At 37.9% G+C, this 20,270-nt stretch overlaps 3 protein-coding genes and 1 long non-coding RNA gene across 6 annotated transcripts; 3 read left to right on the top strand and 1 right to left on the bottom strand.

Annotated features, from left to right (window-relative positions):
• Positions 1–1,202: 1,202 nt before the first annotated feature.
• Positions 1,203–3,856, top strand: LOC121797378 (protein GrpE-like). 2 transcript variants are annotated; one of them, XR_006049832.1, is made up of 4 exons: positions 1,203–1,589; positions 2,160–2,672; positions 2,907–3,064; positions 3,362–3,503. XR_006049832.1 is itself a non-coding variant. In XM_042196132.1 (3 exons), exons 1-3 carry the CDS (start codon positions 1,275–1,277, stop codon positions 3,593–3,595), a joined length of 1,062 nt encoding a protein of 353 aa, XP_042052066.1. In that variant the 5' UTR covers positions 1,203–1,274; the 3' UTR covers positions 3,596–3,856. The 2 variants fall into 2 exon arrangements, 1 of the variants encoding a protein (XP_042052066.1); XM_042196132.1 differs by lacking the exon at positions 2,907–3,064 and having other exon boundaries at positions 3,362–3,856.
• Positions 3,857–4,792: 936 nt separating this feature from the next.
• On the bottom strand, positions 4,793–6,416 carry LOC121793846. The gene is made up of 2 exons (XR_006049178.1): positions 5,664–6,416; positions 4,793–5,016 (listed from the first exon to the last, which is right to left on the bottom strand). It is a non-coding gene; the product is annotated as an uncharacterized LOC121793846 (long non-coding RNA).
• A 1,103-nt stretch (positions 6,417–7,519) lies between these two features.
• Positions 7,520–10,480, top strand: LOC121797377 (protein DETOXIFICATION 21-like). Its single transcript, XM_042196131.1, has 8 exons — positions 7,520–8,267; positions 8,346–8,887; positions 9,025–9,111; positions 9,183–9,239; positions 9,302–9,540; positions 9,642–9,760; positions 9,867–9,953; positions 10,028–10,480. The coding sequence occupies exons 1-6, from the start codon at positions 8,004–8,006 to the stop codon at positions 9,737–9,739; spliced, it is 1,287 nt and encodes a 428-aa protein (XP_042052065.1). The 5' UTR covers positions 7,520–8,003; the 3' UTR covers positions 9,740–9,760; positions 9,867–9,953; positions 10,028–10,480.
• A 2,667-nt stretch (positions 10,481–13,147) lies between these two features.
• On the top strand, positions 13,148–15,437 carry LOC121793904. 2 transcript variants are annotated; one of them, XM_042191926.1, is made up of 5 exons: positions 13,211–13,240; positions 13,329–13,364; positions 13,477–13,745; positions 14,804–15,077; positions 15,152–15,437. In XM_042191926.1, exons 1-4 carry the CDS (start codon positions 13,236–13,238, stop codon positions 14,815–14,817), a joined length of 324 nt encoding a protein of 107 aa, XP_042047860.1. In that variant the 5' UTR covers positions 13,211–13,235; the 3' UTR covers positions 14,818–15,077; positions 15,152–15,437. The 2 variants fall into 2 exon arrangements, 1 of the variants encoding a protein (XP_042047860.1); XR_006049191.1 differs by lacking the exon at positions 13,329–13,364 and having other exon boundaries at positions 13,148–13,240; positions 13,477–15,077.
• Positions 15,438–20,270: the final 4,833 nt, after the last annotated feature.

Raw genomic sequence — 20,270 nt, 5'->3', positions numbered from 1 at the left:
GCGTACATCTTCGGATGGAACTCCTGCCCATATGTTGTTAGAGACGTGTTGTCTCTGAAAATATAATACAGATGGATCCGCAGGACCACATGCAAGCCGACGACGAGAGGTTGAAGATGATGCCATAATTTACCTACATAATTCAAATTCAACAATAACCAACCATAACATTTAATCCAATTTCATAAACCAAATTCAACAATAACCAACCATAAACCATTTCAATAATTAGATACAATTTAATCCAATATCACAAAATTGAACACCAACATCAAATAAGCAAGTTACACAACATTGCACATTCAAAATCATAAACCAATTCACCTACACAAAATTAACAATTTCAATTAACAATTCGCCCAACCTACCAATTTCAATTTTGCCTAACCTAAACAAATTTAACAATCTAAACTAATCAACCAAAACCCACATAAATCAAAACAATTTGCCCAATTTTTTAGCTATAAAAACCCTAGGGTTTAGGCTTATAATCAAATTTATACACAAATTAACTTAAACCCAACACAATCCAACATAATAATCAACAATAATATCATTCAACCAATCCAAAATGCATAATATTTCTACTCAATTCACAACCCATTACAAACCCTAGCTATCCACCAATTACTATAATTATGTAAAAGGTAAGCATACTAACCGAATAAAATAGATGAATTTGGGGGAGAATAGCACCGATTGATGAATGTAGGCCGAAATCACGGAGAGAAGGCGCGCAGCTGGAGAAATCGCGAAGGCTGTGTGTTGTGAGGTTTTCGCGATTTGGGGGAGGAACGCCTGGTATATCAGTCTGATTAAACACGCCACTCAGAATGGCGTTTTTCATGATTAAGTAAATACGCCACTCCGGTTGGCGTCTTTTACAAAACGTCAATATGTTCGGCGTTTCAACAAAGAAAACACGCCATTTACAAATGCGTTTTTTTATTTATACACGCCAACCAAGTTGGCGTGTTTAATCGTAATTACAATCCGAGAGCATACACCCAAAATACGGCACAAGTATAAAACGCCATCATCGTTGGCGTATTTACCTTAAAACACGCCAATGACGTTGGCGTATTTACTAATAAAAACGCCAATGTGGTTGGCGTTTTTCCCATTTGTGGAATAGATAACAAAATGGGTACATTTACGTAATATTTAGTGTAAACTCCCCCACAAACCCGATTTTCCCCAAATTCAATCCTCTTTCATTCCTCCAACCATTATCCTCTCCTCACCAACTCCCTCTCTATCTCTCTCCGTCTCCGATGGCCACCGCCGCAATGTTAAAAACGCCACCAACCTTCAGTACACCCGCAGCCTATCTTTGCAGTACCGCCGCCGGTGGTTCCTCCGTCAAACCTCCTCAGATTTCCTTTACATCCACTAGGCTCTCACTGCCTTTGATACGCTGTCGTATTCACCACTCCAGACACCACAAGAGGAGGACTGGCATCAAATTTCTCAGCCTCTCCGCTCAGAAATTCTCTACCTGCGCTGCTAATGGAGAAACCGCGGAGGCCGAAACCGAGACACAAGAGAAAGAGCCGGCTCAAGGATCTGATTCGGAGCCTCAAATTGAGGTAGTTTTTCTCTTTGCGTAATATCTTCTTCTGGATTTCGGTTTTATCTCTAATTTTGGTTTCTATTTTTAGCTATGGATGAGCTATTTATTTAGTGTGCCTCGCCTGTTATTCAATTTTGATTACTTGATGTTTTCTCCGGAGATAATAGGGTTATTGATGCAACTTGTTTTATTTGAAGAAATTTTTTGTGCAAAGCTGTATTTTGTAACTGATGTTGTTCTTGTATGATAATGGTGGAAAAAATTGTATTACATCCAGGCTAATAATACTCAGATAGTTTAGTATAATTAACTGCATTTATACAAAATATATACTAAACTATAATTTGTTTATGTGGTTAATGATGTGTAATCATTTTTTACATAAGTGAGCCTTGTTCCCCAGCAAATCCTGTTGATTTTAGATTTCTGTTTGAAAATCCAAGCCTTTTTCTGGAATAGTCATTTGATTTGGTAGGAATTTCTGAAATGAATTTATGTGGTGAAAATTAGAAGGATTTAAATGTTTCAGCAGCCTGAGATAATTTGCATCTACGGAATGATTGACTAGTTCTATTTTGATGGGCAGGGGGACACTGATGGCACTGCTAATGTTGATGGTTCTAGTGAGACTACTGATGCAGTTGCGGATGAACCAAGTTCTTTGGTTATAGCTTCTTTAAACTTATATAAGGAGGCTCTAGCAAATAATGATGATTCAAAAGTTACCGAAGTAGAATCTTTCTTAAAATCCATTGAAGAAGAAAAAATTGATCTTGAGAGAAAGGTGACGAATTTATCTGAAGAATTGCAGTACGAGAAGGATCGAGTTCTTAGAATTAGTGCCGACTTTGACAATTTCCGTAAGCGGACGGAGAGAGACCGACTTTCACAGGTGTCAAATGCACGAGGAGAAGTTTTAGAGAATTTGTTACCTGTACTGGATAATTTTGAGCGGGCTAAAGCTCAGATCAAAGTGGAAACTGAAGGAGAAGAAAAGATCACCAATAGTTACCAGAGCATATACAAGCAGTTTGTGGAGATTTTGGTGTCCCTGGGTGTTGTTCCTGTGGAGACTGTTGGGAAACCATTTGATCCGATGGTGAGTTCCTACTATTTATTTCGGTATTTCTAAATCAGGAAGTAATTCTAATTGGTGCGTGGACAGCCTTGTTATGCTAATAATTAACACTCATTGAGAAATTTTGCAATGACAACAAGTTGTGTAAGTGTTTTAATGATGTTGCCCCTTTAGAATGCCGAGGTTTTTTTAACCACAGAGTCGTTTCAACAGCCTTGTATTTACAATCATTCTCTGGCCATTGGCTCGATGCAGGAAAGCTCCCGAGTTGGCTCAGAATTCAGTCGAGTTATAACTGAACTCTTTGAAAAGCTGTATAAAGTTGGTTCAGGTTTTATGAAGAACCGGATACGCTTTTAGGTTAAACAAAGTATCAATCGAGTCGAGCCAACTTAGTTAGTTGACTAGAGATGGTATGGCATCTTAAATATTGCAATAGATTTTCCTCGTGAGATATGTTTCGGTGGTCTCTCCCTGTGCGACCCATTTTATCAATGTTATGATAACTAGATGATGCTTCTACTTTTAAATATCCTTTCTATATTGTGGAATTTTTCCTTGAAGATCACTCACTTAATCCACATTGTGTGAACCAGGCTCATATTATCTGCAGTGAAATCGAGCTGAAATTGGCTTTGTTTTTCTTCTTTTACTTAAATTATGGATTCTCTTCCATAATATATTTCTGACTAAATTTCTCTTTCCAAAAGCTGCACGAAGCTATAATGCGCGAAGATTCAGCAGAATATGAAGAAGGTGTTGTTATTGAAGAATTCAGGAAGGGGTTTCAACTTGGTGAGAGACTTTTGAGACCCTCAATGGTGAAGGTATCAGCCGGTCCTGGACCTGCAAAAGGCAATACTGAAGAACAATCTGAGGAAAATGCAGGAGAAAGTGAAACCAGTGAAGAGGGCAGCTCTGAAACCACTCCAACTGAGGGATAAGTAGCCTGACAGCCAATTTTGTGCTAGTTAAGTTCAGCTTTGAGTTTATGTGGGTCTATCTATACCAGCTCTAGAGAACACAACAATCGCTCGTCCACACTTCTCCTTTTAACCTCCGGACGTGAAAGTGCAATAGATAAGAATGTATTTTTAAATGGGAAATCCCCTCATGGCATTCATTCATTGTGACCTTAGAAACAACAGCTGTGTTTTGTTAGAATTGCAAGATTCTTAGTACTATTTATGTTTGGTGTTTTCTCAGGTGTTTTCTTTCGTTTATTCTTGTATATTAACTGCTCGTCCTCGTCATTTTTTGAGTGTTTTCGGACATCAAACAGTTATGGTCGATGAAACTTGCTTTACAATATACTAACTCTAACAAAGAAAGTTGTGGTTATTGAACGGGTTCGGTTTGATGGCATTCAATATATCTCATACATATGCTCTTTACACCCTCAACTCATCATTCAGTATTCTCACACACATGCTGCATATATATACCTTAACTGATCACAATCACTAGTCTATTCACTATTCCTACCTAGAATAATTACATGTTATTTAAACCATGACATGCATGAGGACGAGCAGTTAATATTCAAGAATAGAGTAGGAATATAGCATTAATTTATTTTGGAATTCAATATATCTCATGACATGCAAGAATATACAAGACCACATTACAATGCATGACATGTATGACATTATGCTATTCAATAGAAAATGAATCCATATTTGTCACAAAATAGAGTAATTTTTTTAACTAATAGTATATACAAGACCACATTACAAGATGAAGAACTATTTACAAAATATAGCATTAATTTATTGGAGGGGATAACATTATGGAGACTGCATGAAATTAGAGGAGAAGAAGCATTTAATCAGCGCCGTTCATCCATTTTATACATCTAAATAGAATCAATTGAGTGTACGTCTCCGAGTTTTGTTTTTCCAAAAACTTCTTTTTTCCCAAAACCTTATAGAAATTCCTTTGGTTTATATGCGCATGCATGCCACTATTTCTGTAACAACCCGAACTTTCGTACCTTATTATTATTATTAGCCTAAAGATAAATAATAAGTGATCGTTGTAGTATTCGAAATCTGTCATTTTCATGTATAATAATTGATCTTGGAATTATAAATAATCGTTGCTTCGTTCTCGAACGAATATTTCAAGTAAAGAAAAAAAAGTAACACCAAATAAAAATTTATAATATCCGGCATATCTCCGAAGTCCGCTAAATTACTATCATACAAATTTATCGGATCCTTATCTATTACATTTAGAGAAAAGTTCACGCAGCCCGTTCAACGGTCGTGCTCGCACTCCAAGAAAGTTCGGTACATCATCAGGGAAGACTATGGATGTTATTTGTTTTCCTACACCAAAGCCACGAACTTAAACTGGGTTTTTCCTATACCAAATTAAATAAACTAAATAAATATACAAATAATAAAATTTAATAAAACAAATAAAATATAAAAGAAAGGGATAGGCAGATCCGGGAGGATCAAATTTTTCAGCACGGCATTAAATGCTGCGTTTAAGTAAGAGCAGCAAGTCATATTTGAGATAGGAATAATGTCATACAACTTTCATCTTATTCTCAGCAGATAAGCCACTTGCATCTTGCAAGTTACGCCACTTACCATCTTTATCTTTTATGTATATGTACTTTTATGCAAATCTCTCACATATCTATCAACCTCCCCTCTATAATACTCTTTCACAAATTAGTTTTCTCCTATTTCATTCTTCTGCAACAAGAACATGATTTATTCTTCTCAACTTCTACTCAATCAAATTCAAGAAACCAAGAATCCAAATTCGAGAGAAGGAGCTACCGGTTGTTATTTTGAAATCTGTTCAAGGTATTTTTCCTACCCAAATTTTTAAAACGTGAATTATTGCATTCTGCTCCCAACACATCATCCTACTTCACTCCCCACATAATTCAATCAACCAGCATCACCGATCAAATCGCACAATCAAAACAATAACCACGATCTGAAATCAATCCTCGAATCGAATAAATCGAAGCAACCAAATTAAAGATCGAACCTGTAAAGAACTGAAATCAAGTTAAGAACTTATCTTCGGGGCTGTTCGGGTTGATTGCGGGACGTTTCGGGGTGGTTCCGGGCATGTTCGGGGCTGCGCGGTGCTTGGCCGGCGGCTGGACTCCCGGCGACGGCAGGAGGGTGGCCGCTCCAGCGGCTGGGTTGCCTCCATTCCAGGAGCGACGACCGACGGCGACGAAGCAGCAGTGGTAGCCGACGGCGAGCTGCAGCGGGCGACGGCGGCGTTCCTCCTCGCTGCCGCAGCAGCTTCTCCCGGCGACTCTGCGACGGCGGACGGACAGAGGCGGCGAGGCAGCAGCAGCTGGCGACTTCCTGGCGACCGCCGCGGCAGCTCCGACGGCGGCGTCGAGCCGGAGAGAGAGCGACGGAAGGGGGATGGCTTCTGCGATTGAGGGAGGCGGGTAGAGAGAGAAGAAAGAAGAAAGAAGATAGGGGGAGAGAGAGTTGACCGATTTGGGGAAAATGGGAGTCAAAATTGGGCATTTGTATTGATAAAAGAATTTGGGCCTTTACTTATTTTCTTGGGCCAATTAATTAAAATGGGATGGTTGCTAGATTGGGCTCCTTTATTTGTTTAATTGGGGCTTTTAAATTAAATGACAAGTAAGAGGTGAGGTAAATAATTAAGTATTGGGTTTTTAATTAAATCGTTGGGTCGATAATTTAATTGTGACGAATTATTTAATTAATCCCGGAATATTTCGAGGGATGAATAATTTTATCCCAAGTCCGGAAAACATATAATTTTTCTTAAAAAAAAGGGAAATAGTTGCGATAATTCAATTATGCGCTTAAATAAATTTTTGGGATTTTTGTTCGATATTATGATGGAAAATACGATGAGCCAACGGAGGAATTATGGGCGTAAGCGGCCGACCGGCATTGCCCCGCGACGCCTCGGGCGGCCGCTAAGGAAATGGAAAGAAAGAGGGAGACGACGTTCTCAAGTCACAGGAACAATTAAGTTTAATAAAGAAGTGCTATTAATTAAATTTCCCAATTTAATTAATATGCAAGTTTCTAAAATTTTCTAACGGTGAACAAATGATAAAAGAAATAAAGTAGGGGCCTGCATTCCTATAAGTGTGTGAATTTCTCGAGTCTTATTAGTACGTTGTTTGTTTTCAAAAGGTTATCTCCGTGAGTTAAGGGTGGAGTCAGGAAAATTCAAGTTAAGGAGTTTTAAGCGAACGAGGTGAGCTTTCTTATACTAAAATACAAATCATATTTTATGAAAACAAGAACACTTGTTTGTGATTTTAATGATGTTGTTATGCCATAAATGTTTTGTGTATGATGCCTATCTGTTGGCTACGGCCAAGTGAATTATGAATGATGATATAAGTCGAATTCGGGTCCCAGTGAGGGTGGTGTCCCCACTCGGACTAGTGTACACAAGCTCCCTCTGACATGTTGGGCAGAACAGGTGACCGTGGAAGGTGGCCACCTTCCCGGGGCACAAGAATACCTCTGACATGATGGGCAGAGAAGGTGACCGTGCGAGAACACCATCTCGACGGCACAATGTGATCAAATATGGCTAAGTACCAGAAAAAGGGGTTGCAACCCAATGTGATATTTTTAGTAAGCTCGGGTCTTTTCAATAAACCCCCTAGTGTTACTGTGATGATGGCTTGACAATATTTTCAAATGTATATGTGTAATTTTCGGCAATGTGTTCACTGAGTACTTTTGTACTCAGCCCTGTATATATTTCTAAATGTGCAGGTTGAGCAGCGAAGTGGTGGAGGAAGTGCTATTGAGACAAGACATTTAATTCAGTCAGATTTTGACTCTCGGAGGTTCATGTCTTCATACATGGAACCGCGTTCATTTGCTTCCGTTGTGCATCTTAAAAGACTCAAGTCTATGTTGTTCAAAACTCTGATATTTTAAAATTTCTTTACAAACAATTACTCGAGTTTTCATGATCGAGTATCTTTTCTTCTATGTATCAGCACTTGGTTAGTCATGTATCGCAACCAATGCTTGATTTTATTTTCCCCTTATTTCTTTCCCCGCTTCTTTAATCCTCCCCTAGTCGCGATCATCCGTGTTTTCTATCCTTAGAAAATGCGGTCGTGACATCTTCTCGTTATTCATATCTGTTATTATTCCTATTACATAGAGGATTAAGTGTAATTTTAATTGCAATTTGTAGTATTCATATTGGATATGAGCCCTATTCAGCCATTCAATTCATGTCCTATCCTGATCCTGATTCATCTATTCCTTCTTTATTTAGAAACACTATTTATTTACAGCCTGCGTGATGTGTGTCAGCTCGGAAGTTGTTTTGTGACCGAGAATTATATGAGCAATGGAAGGTAATAATACTCAAGAAGCACTAACAAAGGCAGTAGAGTCTGGAAAAAATGTGATCAATGAGGAGAGTTTACAGAGGAAGATATTAGTGGAAAACAAGAAAATGTGGGTGGTGGCCGGCCCGGCCATCTTCACCCGATTCTCCACGTTTGGGATAAATGTCATTAGCCAAGCCTTTGTAGGCCACATCGGTTCCACTGAGCTTGCTGCCTATGCTCTCGTCTTGACCCTCCTTACTCGATTTGCCAACGGATTGCTGGTAATTTATTTCATACCCTCTCATATGTAACATGGATCATCGATATGGTCTAGCTTATTATTTGATTAAAATTTGCAGCTTGGAGCAGCCAGTGGATTGGAAACTCTATGTGGGCAAGCCTATGGTGCAAGGCAGTATCATATGCTTGGGATCCATCTTCAAAGATCATGGATTGTTTTGATAATTATGTCAACTTCACTCATCCCAATCTACGTATGTGCAGCCCCTCTCTTAAGAGCTCTAGGACAGAACGAAGTGATTGCTGAAGAGGCCTGGAAAATCGCCCTCTGGTTCATTCCAGTGATGTACTCCTTCGTCGTCTCATTTACCTGCCAAATGTACTTGCAAACACAGAGCAAAAACATGATCATAACATACCTTGCAGTGTGCTCACTCTCGATCCATCTCTTTCTCTCATGGCTTCTAACTGTCAAGTTCCGCTTTGGTGTCACCGGAGCAATGGTGTCCACTGTCTTGGCCTACTGGATTCCAAATATCGGCCAGTTGATCTTTGTCACGTCAGGAGGATTCCCTGAGATGTGGACAGGCTTTTCAACCTCGGCTTTCAGTGATCTTTGGCCAGTGGTCAAGCTTTCCGTGTCATCAGGCGCTATGCTTTGGTACAAACTAACTCGTTGTGTTTGTTTTAGTTGATAAATAGTACTACTACTCCATATTGCACACTATGATATGAAAAAACAATCCAAACTTTTTTGGTGGGATTTGATCATTTTCTTTGATTTTTGTGTGGTGGGAGCCTCGAGCTCTGGTACAACGCGATACTGATACTTTTGACGGGAAATTTGGAGAATGCTATGGTAGAAGTTGATGCCCTTGCAATCTGGTATGATTCAATCTGAGTTGTTTTAAGGTTGGATGTAATTGATAAACATTGCTACATTCATTTTCTTGCAGTCTCAACATCATTGGCTGGGAAATGATGATATCTCTTGGATTCTTGGCTGCAGCAAGGTAGATAAAGCCAACTGCTATAATCCTTTATCCATATTGATTCCATCATCTTTCTTTCCCAGCGTACGCGTTTCAAACGAGCTTGGGAAGGGCGATTCCAGAACTGCAAAGTTCTCCATTGTCAACATAGTGGTGATCTCACTAGCCATAGGGCTGGTGCTGTTTGCACTCTTTCTAGTCTTTCGCAAGCGCCTGGCTTATGTATTCACGGAGGATCGTGCTGTGGTTGCTGAGGTGGCTCGGTTGTCGCCTCTGCTGGCATTCTCCATCCTCATGAACAGTGTCCAGCCAGTTCTTTCTGGTGAGTCTTGGTTCTTTCTCGTCTTACTTAGTAACATTCGCGAGACAATGCAAGCGCATCGTTGAAGAATGCCACAAACTTTGTCTGGTGATCGTGAACAGGAGTGGCGATTGGGGCCGGTTGGCAGAGTGTGGTTGTCTATGTTAATATTGGATGCTACTATTTGATAGGAATTCCTATTGGAGTTTTGCTTGGTTAAGCAATGAAATTACATGTTGAGGTCAGTTGCATCTTATGTTATGAAACTTTCTGGAGTTGTGTTTTTCTTTAAAATGATGCTTAAGCATGACTTAATCTTAACATGTATGAAATTTTGGTATGGTTAGGGTGTGTGGATTGGAATGCTGATAGGCACTTTGATTCAGACTATAATGCTGATGATCATAACTAAGAGAACTGATTGGGATAAACAGGTAAAATCTCCATCTTGTCATTTTGTAGTCCCTCAATGAATTTGATTCAATTAATCTCATCTTGGCCCTCTTAGGTCTCAATTTCCCGACGATGGCTTAACCGATGGATGGTCAACGATCGACCTAATGATCGGTCAGCAGAGTCCGTCTGACCAGCAGGATTCTCGTCTTCGTCGTCGTACATAAGAAACCAAGCATGCCAAAATGTTACATCCCCTTTTCTAGTGGTATAAGTTGAGAGAATGTTCACCTCATTCTAGTATGGTGTATTTTCTTATATAAATAGAGCCCATTTTTCTTAAAACTTGTTAGTATTTGGTTTCTGTTCAGTTGAATTGCACAATAAGCACTCAGCAACAGAAATTGTCACGCTTGTAGATTAAGGTAAGTTATATGGAGTATCTCTTTTCCAGATTCCTTTTTATGAATATATTTTCTTGTGTTTCTCTGTAACTACTAAACAAAAGAAACTGCGTCAAGGAATAGAAAAGTGTTACTTTCACCCTCTGGATTTTATTTATGAAAAAGCAATTAGTATTCCGTTTACACTTCACAATACTTTCTATATTCGTCTCTATCTGGTTCATATTGCATTTATTTGCGTCATATTCATATTTAATTTATTTTTGTCATATTCGTGGTCCCATATGTTGAACTTATTCATATTGTTTGCCAATTGCTCAATGTTTATAAGACACTCATTTTATTGCAAATGTGATAAAATATAAGAGAGAAATTGAAAGAAAAGTGAATTGTGGTAAAATTGGACCCACCTTGTAAATGCGAAAAAAAAATTGTCAAAAATTAAAGGTGACTAATTTTGTGAAACATCATAAAATAAAAAAAATAGAAAAGGATGACAATTTTTATAGAACGGGAGTAGGTAAAATTAAGTTATACTACTCGTCACATGTCTAACCCATAGAAAATAGTCATCGAGATTCGAGATTAACTTAAAAATCTAATGTTAAATAAACAAAATTTTAATTGCTCAGACAGAATCCAATTAGATGTCTAGAGAGAGTACCCTAAAGTCAAACCTCCTAATTAGATTTATATGATAATAAATCTAAAGTTAAATAAACAAAATTTTGATTGCTCTGACAAAATCCAATTAGATGTTTAGAGAGAGTACCCTAAAAGGCAAACCTCCTAATTAGATTTATATGAAAGTCACTATCATATTGACCATGCATTACTTTATAAAAAAGTTAGTAACGAAATGGATCCAGTAAAAATAAAAATATTTGCCTGATTTGAGAATGATAAATGAGTGCACAAAAAATGATAAAAAAATTAAATATATTGACATTATTTTTAAAAATTGTAGAGCATAAATTTGCAAATCACAAAATTTATCTACTTTTTTGGTCTGGCTCGTTTGGGCACGCCTCTACCAAACTAGTATAAACTCACCTCATCTATCAAATTCGTATATTAAAATTACGTAGCCAATGTTTTTTAGTTTATATTTATGATATTTTTAACTTTTACTTAAACAAAGCTAACATCTATTGTACTTATATAAATAAATAAATATAATATTGACGGATATATATCATCAATCTCCATCAGGTAATTTCCGTCGCCATCCCTAGAATCGGTTATTAGGAGTAATATTTATGGGGTCGTTGAAGTTACTCAAGTAGGTATGGTTTGCTGCCATTTTTCAATTTTGAAATTGTAGGAAATTAGTGTCGTTTTTAAATTTCGTTATTTTTACTCCCTCCGTTTCATTTTAAGGAGCATTTCTAATTGGGTACGAGCTTTTATATAGTGTGGTTTTATGAGTAAATTAAAGAGAATAAAATAAAAGAGATGGAAAAAGTAGAGATAGATGTTTCTATATTTATAAATATGTCATTTAAAATGGGACATCTCAAATCTCAAAAAGAAAAATATTATATTCGTCTCATTCAAGATGTCTACCTTTTCTTTTTTTTATTTCTCCCAATCAAGATGGTCACTTTCCAATTTTGAAAATAACCTCCTCTATTCTCATTAAAATATTCAACTACATTTTTCATCTCTACTTTATTCCACCTAACAATACTTTCTAAAATCTCGTGCCAGTGGCGGAGCCAAACTTTTAACGATGGGGGCCCAAACAACTACTCTATTCGTCCATAAAAAATAGTCTCATTTATTGATGGCATGAGTTTTAATGAGAAAGTGGTAAAGTACGAGAGAGAGAATGTATAAAAATGTGGGTAAAGTATGAGATGAAAAAATTTCATTTTTGTAAATGAAACTATGTTTTGTGGACATTTCAAAATAATAAAATGAGACTTTTTTCGTGAACGGAGGGAGTATTAAAATTTATTGAGTATGTTCGGTGTTCGGAAACAACTCGAACATAAGCTATAGAAAAAGTCGTGCGAGAGAAATTAATAATAAGAAAAATATGAATATATTTTTAGGGCATAGCATTGATATTAATTTTACTAATATTATACAGAAATATATTTACATGTCTATAGAATTGTTTTTATTCTTAAATTATAAATATCATTCTTTATGTATATAAATTTAAATCGTTTATACAAAATTACTTGAGATAAAATCAATAAAAATAGTAATGTGAGAAAATCAATAATACTCTAAATGAATATGAAAAAAATCAACCAGAATTACTAATTTAAGAAATTTAAAAATAAAGCCACAAATGAACTAAACATACATTTAAAACCAGTTTTACTAATGTTATTATACATTTATAGTTAGTAGAGTTAAATAATTATCTACTAATATTAGAAAATCTGAAAAACATATACGAATCAAAATATAATCTTTAGTCAGGAGAACAAACACACCAGCAGAATGCGAACTCGGCATCTCGCGGACAATTGGCTTGTTTCCATGCCAACTGCGCTAGCTACTGATGTTGTTTATATAGCATACATATATTATATATACTAAGAGTTGTTCGCTATGTCCGATCTCATTTGGTCAGATAAATTACTTGAGCAGATATAAATTGGGTATGGCCCACCTTGTACATTTTTAATTACGTTGTTCGGGTTATATGATTTGGGCCCAGATTGAGGTCAACATTTCTTCTGTGTGTCAATAAAGTGACTCAGCAATACATGTAAATGACTACTTCGCCCTTAAAAAATTTTAAACAATTGAAGCCACGCGTAATTGAAAAAATTGAAAAAAAAGAGCGGCTATTTCGGTACCAATCAAATTTTTGGGAGCTCTTCAAATAGACGACATCCAAATTCGAATCACTTCAACCCCAAATTCGACTCACATCCCATTACCAGGCGGAGCTTCAAAATGAGGTGCGAATTCCACCCATTCATACATGTGTGTGCATACGATATTGTAGCAATATGGTGGTTTTGATGGTGGTTTTGATGGTGGTTGTAGAGATATTGTCGACGCTATGAGTTTGTTATCCAATATGTGAGTTGCTTATTGGGGTTGTCTTGGAGTTGTTGCTCCTATGAAAATATGTGCCTACCATAGTCTACAAACCATTTTATGCAGTTGTTCTGTTATTTTTGTGTCTATACAGTTACACGGTGGGAAATCCCTCGCAAGGTGAATTGGACGCACACGAGCTGGCGTTGGATGACAGATTTGACGGGCCACCTGGGTCTTTGTTTCGCCCGGGCTGGGTCGGCAGGTCCCTTCCCTTCCCCATCATCCTAGTGTGCAGTTTCCCATCAGCGTCGAGGTCAATGAAACATATGCCAGCTTCATTTGTAGACTCCCGATCAGTAGGGGGTTCGACTTCATCCGGAAAGAGCTTGCGACGAACCGTTGGTGGTGGGAATACAGCTGGTGAGTTCACCTCTGTGTCATTCTCATTAACCTCATAGCAACTTAGCTCGTCAGCAGATATCTTCTCAGTCCGGTCGGATAGCAATACAACTGTTACCTCATGTTCCTTCTTCACATCGTCCAACCCGTAGAAGCATGCTAGCTTTGAGAAATGCGGGTCATCGCGATGGTAATATGCCCCAGCAAATGGGATTTTATGAAGAAATGTAACTGGTTAGTTAGATCATCTACATAATACAAATACAAACCACACCTAAAATCCTTCACACGAAGCTGGGAGCTATTGCTCGTTCTCCGTAGACAGATCTGGCTGACTAGTCCCGACGCCCGGCTCCTCTCTTGCAAGGGTTGTCCTTATTAGAAGAATTGATAGAGAAACGGGTGCATGGCCGACAACGGTGGCTAGGGTTGGGTGATTTCAAATTTCGGGGATCACGATTTCGGAAATGAGGAAAATGTCGTGGGGGGGGGAGTGAAAATGTGATGGGTAAATCAGGAAATTAGCAGCTCATTTCAGGGTGTTGGTTTCGAGGCAGCAACAAAAACCACCGTCCATCCAATATTTGAATTTGACCATTAAAGAAAGGAACAGTGCGGGTCTATTCAAAAACTCGTGCCTTGCATCAGCTTATCAAATACACCGAATGGGCATAAAAACATGAAATAAATGCAATTATGAGCATATCGGCCAAAGCGAACGGGTCCTAAATATTCAAACGGCTGAGGGGTCCAAGGGCCCCCTGCCCCACCGTGGCTCCGCCAATGTCCCGTGCCACTGAAGAATGTGGCCATCTTGAGTGGGAAGGAGGGAGTATACCACTAAGAGTGGGACGAACAGAGTTTTTATATTGGATGCTGCTATTTGATAGGAATTCCTATTGGAGTTTTGCTTGGTTATGCAGTGAAATACATGTTGAGATCAGTTGCATCTTCGGTTATGAAACTTTATGGAGTTTTTTTTTTTTTTTTATAATGATGCTAAAATATTCAGGGCACGCATGACTATATTCTAGATACTTCAATCTTAATATGTACTTAAATTTTTTTTGTATTGTTAGGGTGTGTGGATTGAATGCTGATAGTAGTGGCGGATCAAGGATTCTAAAAGAGAAGGAGCGAAACAAAATTTAACAGAAGCTAACGGATGGGGAAGGGGCGACGTCGGAAGCTATTGGAAGGGGCGTCTACGAAAATTTTACGTCCGGATTCATGGTAGCAGGTCGTCGGGGAGGGGCGATTGCCCCCTTCTGCCCCTCCCTGGATCAGATAGGCACTTTGCTTCAGACTATAATGTTGATGATCATAACTAAGAGAATTGATTGGGATAAACAGGTAAAACCTCTCTCTTGCCATTTTGTAGTCCCTCAATGAATTTGATTCAATTAATCTCATCTTGGCCCTCTCAGGTCTCAATTTCTCGACGATGGCTTAACCGATGAATAGTCAATGATCGACCTAATGATCGGTCAAAAAAGTCTGTCTGACCAGCAAGATTCTCGTCTTCGTCTTCGTACATAAAAGACCTAGCATGGTACTCTGTGAGATCCGCTTATCTGTTACATCCCATTTTCTAGCATCGCTATAGTCACTTTTGTATAAGTTGAGAGAATACTCACCTCATTCTTGTTCGGTGCATTTCCTTATATAGTTAATAGTCATTTAAATCATAAATTTTGGTCGAATTTTAGTCGAATCCAGGAAGTTTGAAATTAACATATTAATTCACAAAGTTTCAGTTTTTCTCAATTGTCCGTTTCATATACAAATGTCTTCATCTAATGATGTTCAAAACGATATTATTTCAATAAAACAAAAAAGGATAAAAAAAATAAAAGAAATCTTTTTATTTTAATAAATCACGTCATCTTGAATATCATAAAAAAATGACATTTTATATATAAATAAGACAAATTGAAAAAAAATAGAACTTCACAATTTAATACTACATTTCAATTTCTAATTTCATGTTACTTAAAAATTTTATAAACTCTATAATTTAAATGGGGACCATTTCTTTATACTCCATACGTCCCGCTTAAGATGACACATTTTCCTTTTTAGCTTGTCCCTACTAAAATGACACATTTCTTTTTTTGAAACTTTCTCTCTCCAATTAATATACCCAACCATTTTTTTCTCACTCTTATTAAAATATTTATTTTTCTTCCTTTCTCTATTTTAATACTTACACCCATATTTTCTCTCTCCAATTAAACACTTTAACTAATAACTTCTAAAATCCCGTGCCGGCTAAGAAATGTGTCAACCTTAGCCGGGATGGAGGGAGTAGTAAAACTAGTTGGAATTTGGTTGTGTTAATATCAGCTGCCCAATCAGCACTCAGCAACAGAAATCGTCACGATTGTCGATTAAGGTAAGTTATATTCTCACTTTTCAAATGCCTTTATATCATTATATACTTTCTTGTGTTTTTTTACTACAAAACAAATGAAACTAGTATAGTGCACAGGGTTTAAGTAGTATAGTTACTTTCTCCCTTTGGACTTTTACACATAGTGGAGTATTCCATTAAACTATATATTCGTCTGAATACGGCCATACTGCATTTATTTGCGTCATGTTCATATTTAATTTATTTGTCATATTGGTGGTCCAATATGTTACGAGTTCTTTACTATTCTTTGTCAATTGCACAGCACACTATTTATTTTTACTTGGCCAGTTGCACAATATTCATATACTACTATAATTTTGTACGTAGAGTGAAGAGGATAAAAGAGAGAGAAAATAAAGTATAGCTAAAAGTATTTTTATATTTAGTAATGTGTTAATTGGTGGGAATAAATAAAAGGAAAGTGAGTTGTTGGTACGGAGGTCTCCTAAAAATGACTTATTTTCCTTTTTAGTTTGTCTCAATCAAGATAATTCATTACCAAAAGCATCCTACCGAAAATGACTCACTTTTTTTAGTTTGTCTCAACCGAAATGATCTATTATCAAAAATAAAAATACTTTTATCTCTATTTTATTTTTTCTCTTACTTTATTCTCATCACTTAATACACAAAATAAAATTATACTCCCTCCGTCCCATAAAAATATGTGCACTTTCAATTTTCGTCCGTCACACAAAAATATGTGCATTCCATTTTTGAAAAGTTATATCAATTTAATAATGTATGTCTCACTATCCACTAACTCTACTTTAACTACCATTCCCCTCCTCTCTTTTACTTTATCATATCATTCTCTTTCTCTCTCTTACTTTACTAATTTTGTCTTAATTCTCGTACTATATTTATTGCTCATATTTTTATGGAACGGAGAGAGTATAAAATGTCGGGTCTTCAAAGAAAAAGATAATGTCTTTCATGGGATGGAAGGAGTATAAACTAGTCGAGAGTTAAAATAAGGAGAGAAGAGAACTAAGAGAGATAAAAAAATATCGAAGGAAAAAAAAAAGAGCGAGAAGAGAGAATATATGGCGAAAGTTGACTAAATTAGACTTTCATGATTGAAGAGAATTTTGAACCAATGAAATTCTAAATAAGTAATAAGAGCATTCACGGTGGGGCGTCCTAAAGCCCGCCTTATGCACCGTCACATCAACATTTTATCCTCCTGCCCTTTCACCTGCAGTGGGGCGTCCTAAGCATTTTCTTCTATTTGAATATTTAAATAACTACAAAACTTGGGAAAAACCTTCATTTCATTTATAAAATTAATACATTACAATACGAATTAAAAAAAATACGCAAACTCAGCAACGTCGGTTACGGGCCCACACTTCTTCAATCATGTCGTTCATGAGCTGCGCATGGTCGTGTTGATTGCGCATTGAGGCCTGTCTAGATAGAACCTCATTGAAACCCGTCGGTAATCCTTGAGCGGGGGGCGGGGTCGTCGTGCTGGAGAAGCTAGATGCACCTTCGTCATCGGTCCAATCGGTGATGCTCCTACCTTCATGTTCGACTATCATGTTGTGCAAGATTATGCATGCATACATGACATCGGCGAGGACTTCCTTGAACCAGAGACGCCCCGGCGCTTTCACTATTGCCCACCGTGATTGGAGCACACCAAATGCCCGCTCCACATCCTTCCGCGCCGCCTCCTGCTTTTGCGCAAATAAAACTCTCTTATCACCAATTGGGCAGCTGATCGTCTTCAGAAAAACATGTCACCTTGGGAATATGTCATCGGCCAAGTAGTACCCCATGCGGTATTGGCGCCCGTTGGCAGTGAACTCGATGGTCGGGCCGTTGCTATTGCATTGCTCGGTGAAAAGGGTAGATGAGTTGAGGACGTTGATGTCGTTGTTTGACCCGGCTACACCGAAGTAAGCATGCCAGATCCAGAGACGATGGTCAGCGACGGCTTCGAGGATCATCGTCAGGTGGCTGCCCTTGTATCCACTAGTGAATTCGCCTCTCCACGCCGTCGGACAATTCTTCCACTCCCAGTGCATACAGTCGATGCTCCCTAGCATCCCAGGAAAGTCGTGCACTGTCTCGTGCATTCTCATTAGGCCCTGGCAATCTACAGCAGTCGGCTTTCGCAAATATGTGTTGTTGTATGCCTCCACAACTCCCCTACAAAATCTCTTCAGACACTCGCGGCCTGTTGTATCCCCGATGTGGAGGTACTCGTCGAACATGCCAGCGCTGGTGCCGTAGGCCAACTGACGGAGTGCAACTGTGCACTTCTGCAACGGCGTAAGTCCGGGTCTGTCGATGCCATCTTCCCGATACTGGAAGTATTCATCACGTGACTCTAACGTTTGGACAATGCTGAGAAAAAGGTAACGAGGAATTCTAAACCGGCGGCGGAAAACAGTCGGGCCCCACCGTGGTTGCTCGGTAAAATAGTCTGCAAATAGACGTTCGTGAGCTGCGGCGTGTTCGCGGAGGACAAACGTCCGACGTCGAATAAGCCTGGGGATCTGCTCCGCCGCCGCCGCCTCCGCCTCCTCGCGTTGCATTATAGCTAAGCATTCCGCCATTGCGTCTTGCACGGCTGCATTTAAGGCTCGAGTCAAGGTCGGACTACCGTCCTCCGAGGAACTCCGGTCGTCGTCGTGGTTCATTTTGGTTTGTGAGAGACGGAGAAATGTGAGAGATAAGAGAAATGAGAGATGCGAGAAATGTTCGTATGGAAAATAGAATGACAATTGAGGTTTAAATAGACAAATTTCGAAAAAAAACAAAACAAAAACGCGTTGCATCGTCCGCGTCGCCCACAATGAGCGGACGATGCCCTATCGTCCGCGGACTAAGCTTAGGGCGCGGACGACGCCGTCCGTCGTTCGCGCACCCACAGTGGCGGACGATGGCGCGCTGAGGCATCGGGCGGCCTATCGTCCGCCCGATGCCCTAAATCATCTAGTAATATTGTAGTAACAAAATTAAAATTATTTATAATATAAAAACGAGTAGTATAATTCTCTATTTAATAAACGAAAAGTTGCATGACATTTCCACGTGCAGGTTTATGTACTCCCTGTTAATAGAGTAGAGAGGGACAATGCCAAACCAGGGCGAGTCTTTCTATTGGGTTTGGGTCGTATGCGCACACCCTACCAAACGAGAACAACCTTCGTTCTGCGATAATGAAGATGTTCTTTTTTTGGCACGTAATTTAAAAAAATTGTGAAGCGAATTAAGTAAAGGAAGATTAAAGTAGGAAATGAAAATGGTAGATAGATAAAGAGAAAATAAAGTAAGAGAGAGTAAAATAAGTAAGAAAAAATGTGTTGACTTTTACAAAAATGGAAATAATTATACTACTATGGCACAAAAAAAATGACAAAATGATTACATTACTATGGAACGGAGGGACAGACCAAATCCGCATATTAAAATTATGTAGTCGATAATTTTTTAGTTTATATCTTATGGGATATTGATCACTAAAATTATAAACATTTGCCAAATATTGATATTTTCTACGGACTTTAAAATTGGTCTAAAATATCACAAACTTTACAATTTTGTTTATTATGTCCTATGGCAGGTTAATCACCATATCCGAATAACTTACATTTTTTTTAATCTTACTTGGCACCACAAAATTAATGTGGTTTTCTACTTAGCTTTTTATCCTACTTGCCACATACTTAAAAAATGGTTTAAAATATCATGAACAATTCACGGTTGAAGATATCTTATTCGGATTGAGTAGGAAAAATAACAAACAAAATGTAAAGTTTATGATATTTATATCAATTTTAAGATTCTTGAAAATTACAAAAAATTGAGCAAAATTCATAATTTTAGGGCTCAATATCCATATTTTATTTATATTTTAAAATTTTAAGATATGTATGCAATAATTTGCTACGGAGTATTTGAAAAAACTATTGTTATTAAATGTTTCATTTTTCTTTTTTCCGTCCACTAATAAATGTCTCATTTCATTTTTACTACATTTGATAATGGATCCTACATTCTACTAACTTATTCTATTAATATTTTATTATAAAACACATACTTCCCCTTCTCATATTAAGAGTCACTTTGACTTTTCTGCAGTCTTCTCCACATTATTCCCTCTCTTACTTTATCAT

The sequence above is a fragment of the Salvia splendens genome, chromosome 3 (genome assembly GCF_004379255.2).
Source record: "Salvia splendens isolate huo1 chromosome 3, SspV2, whole genome shotgun sequence".
NCBI lineage: Eukaryota > Viridiplantae > Streptophyta > Magnoliopsida > Lamiales > Lamiaceae > Salvia > Salvia splendens.
Note: the sequence above shows the minus strand (reverse complement) of the source record. Positions and strands in the feature narration are given on the sequence as shown.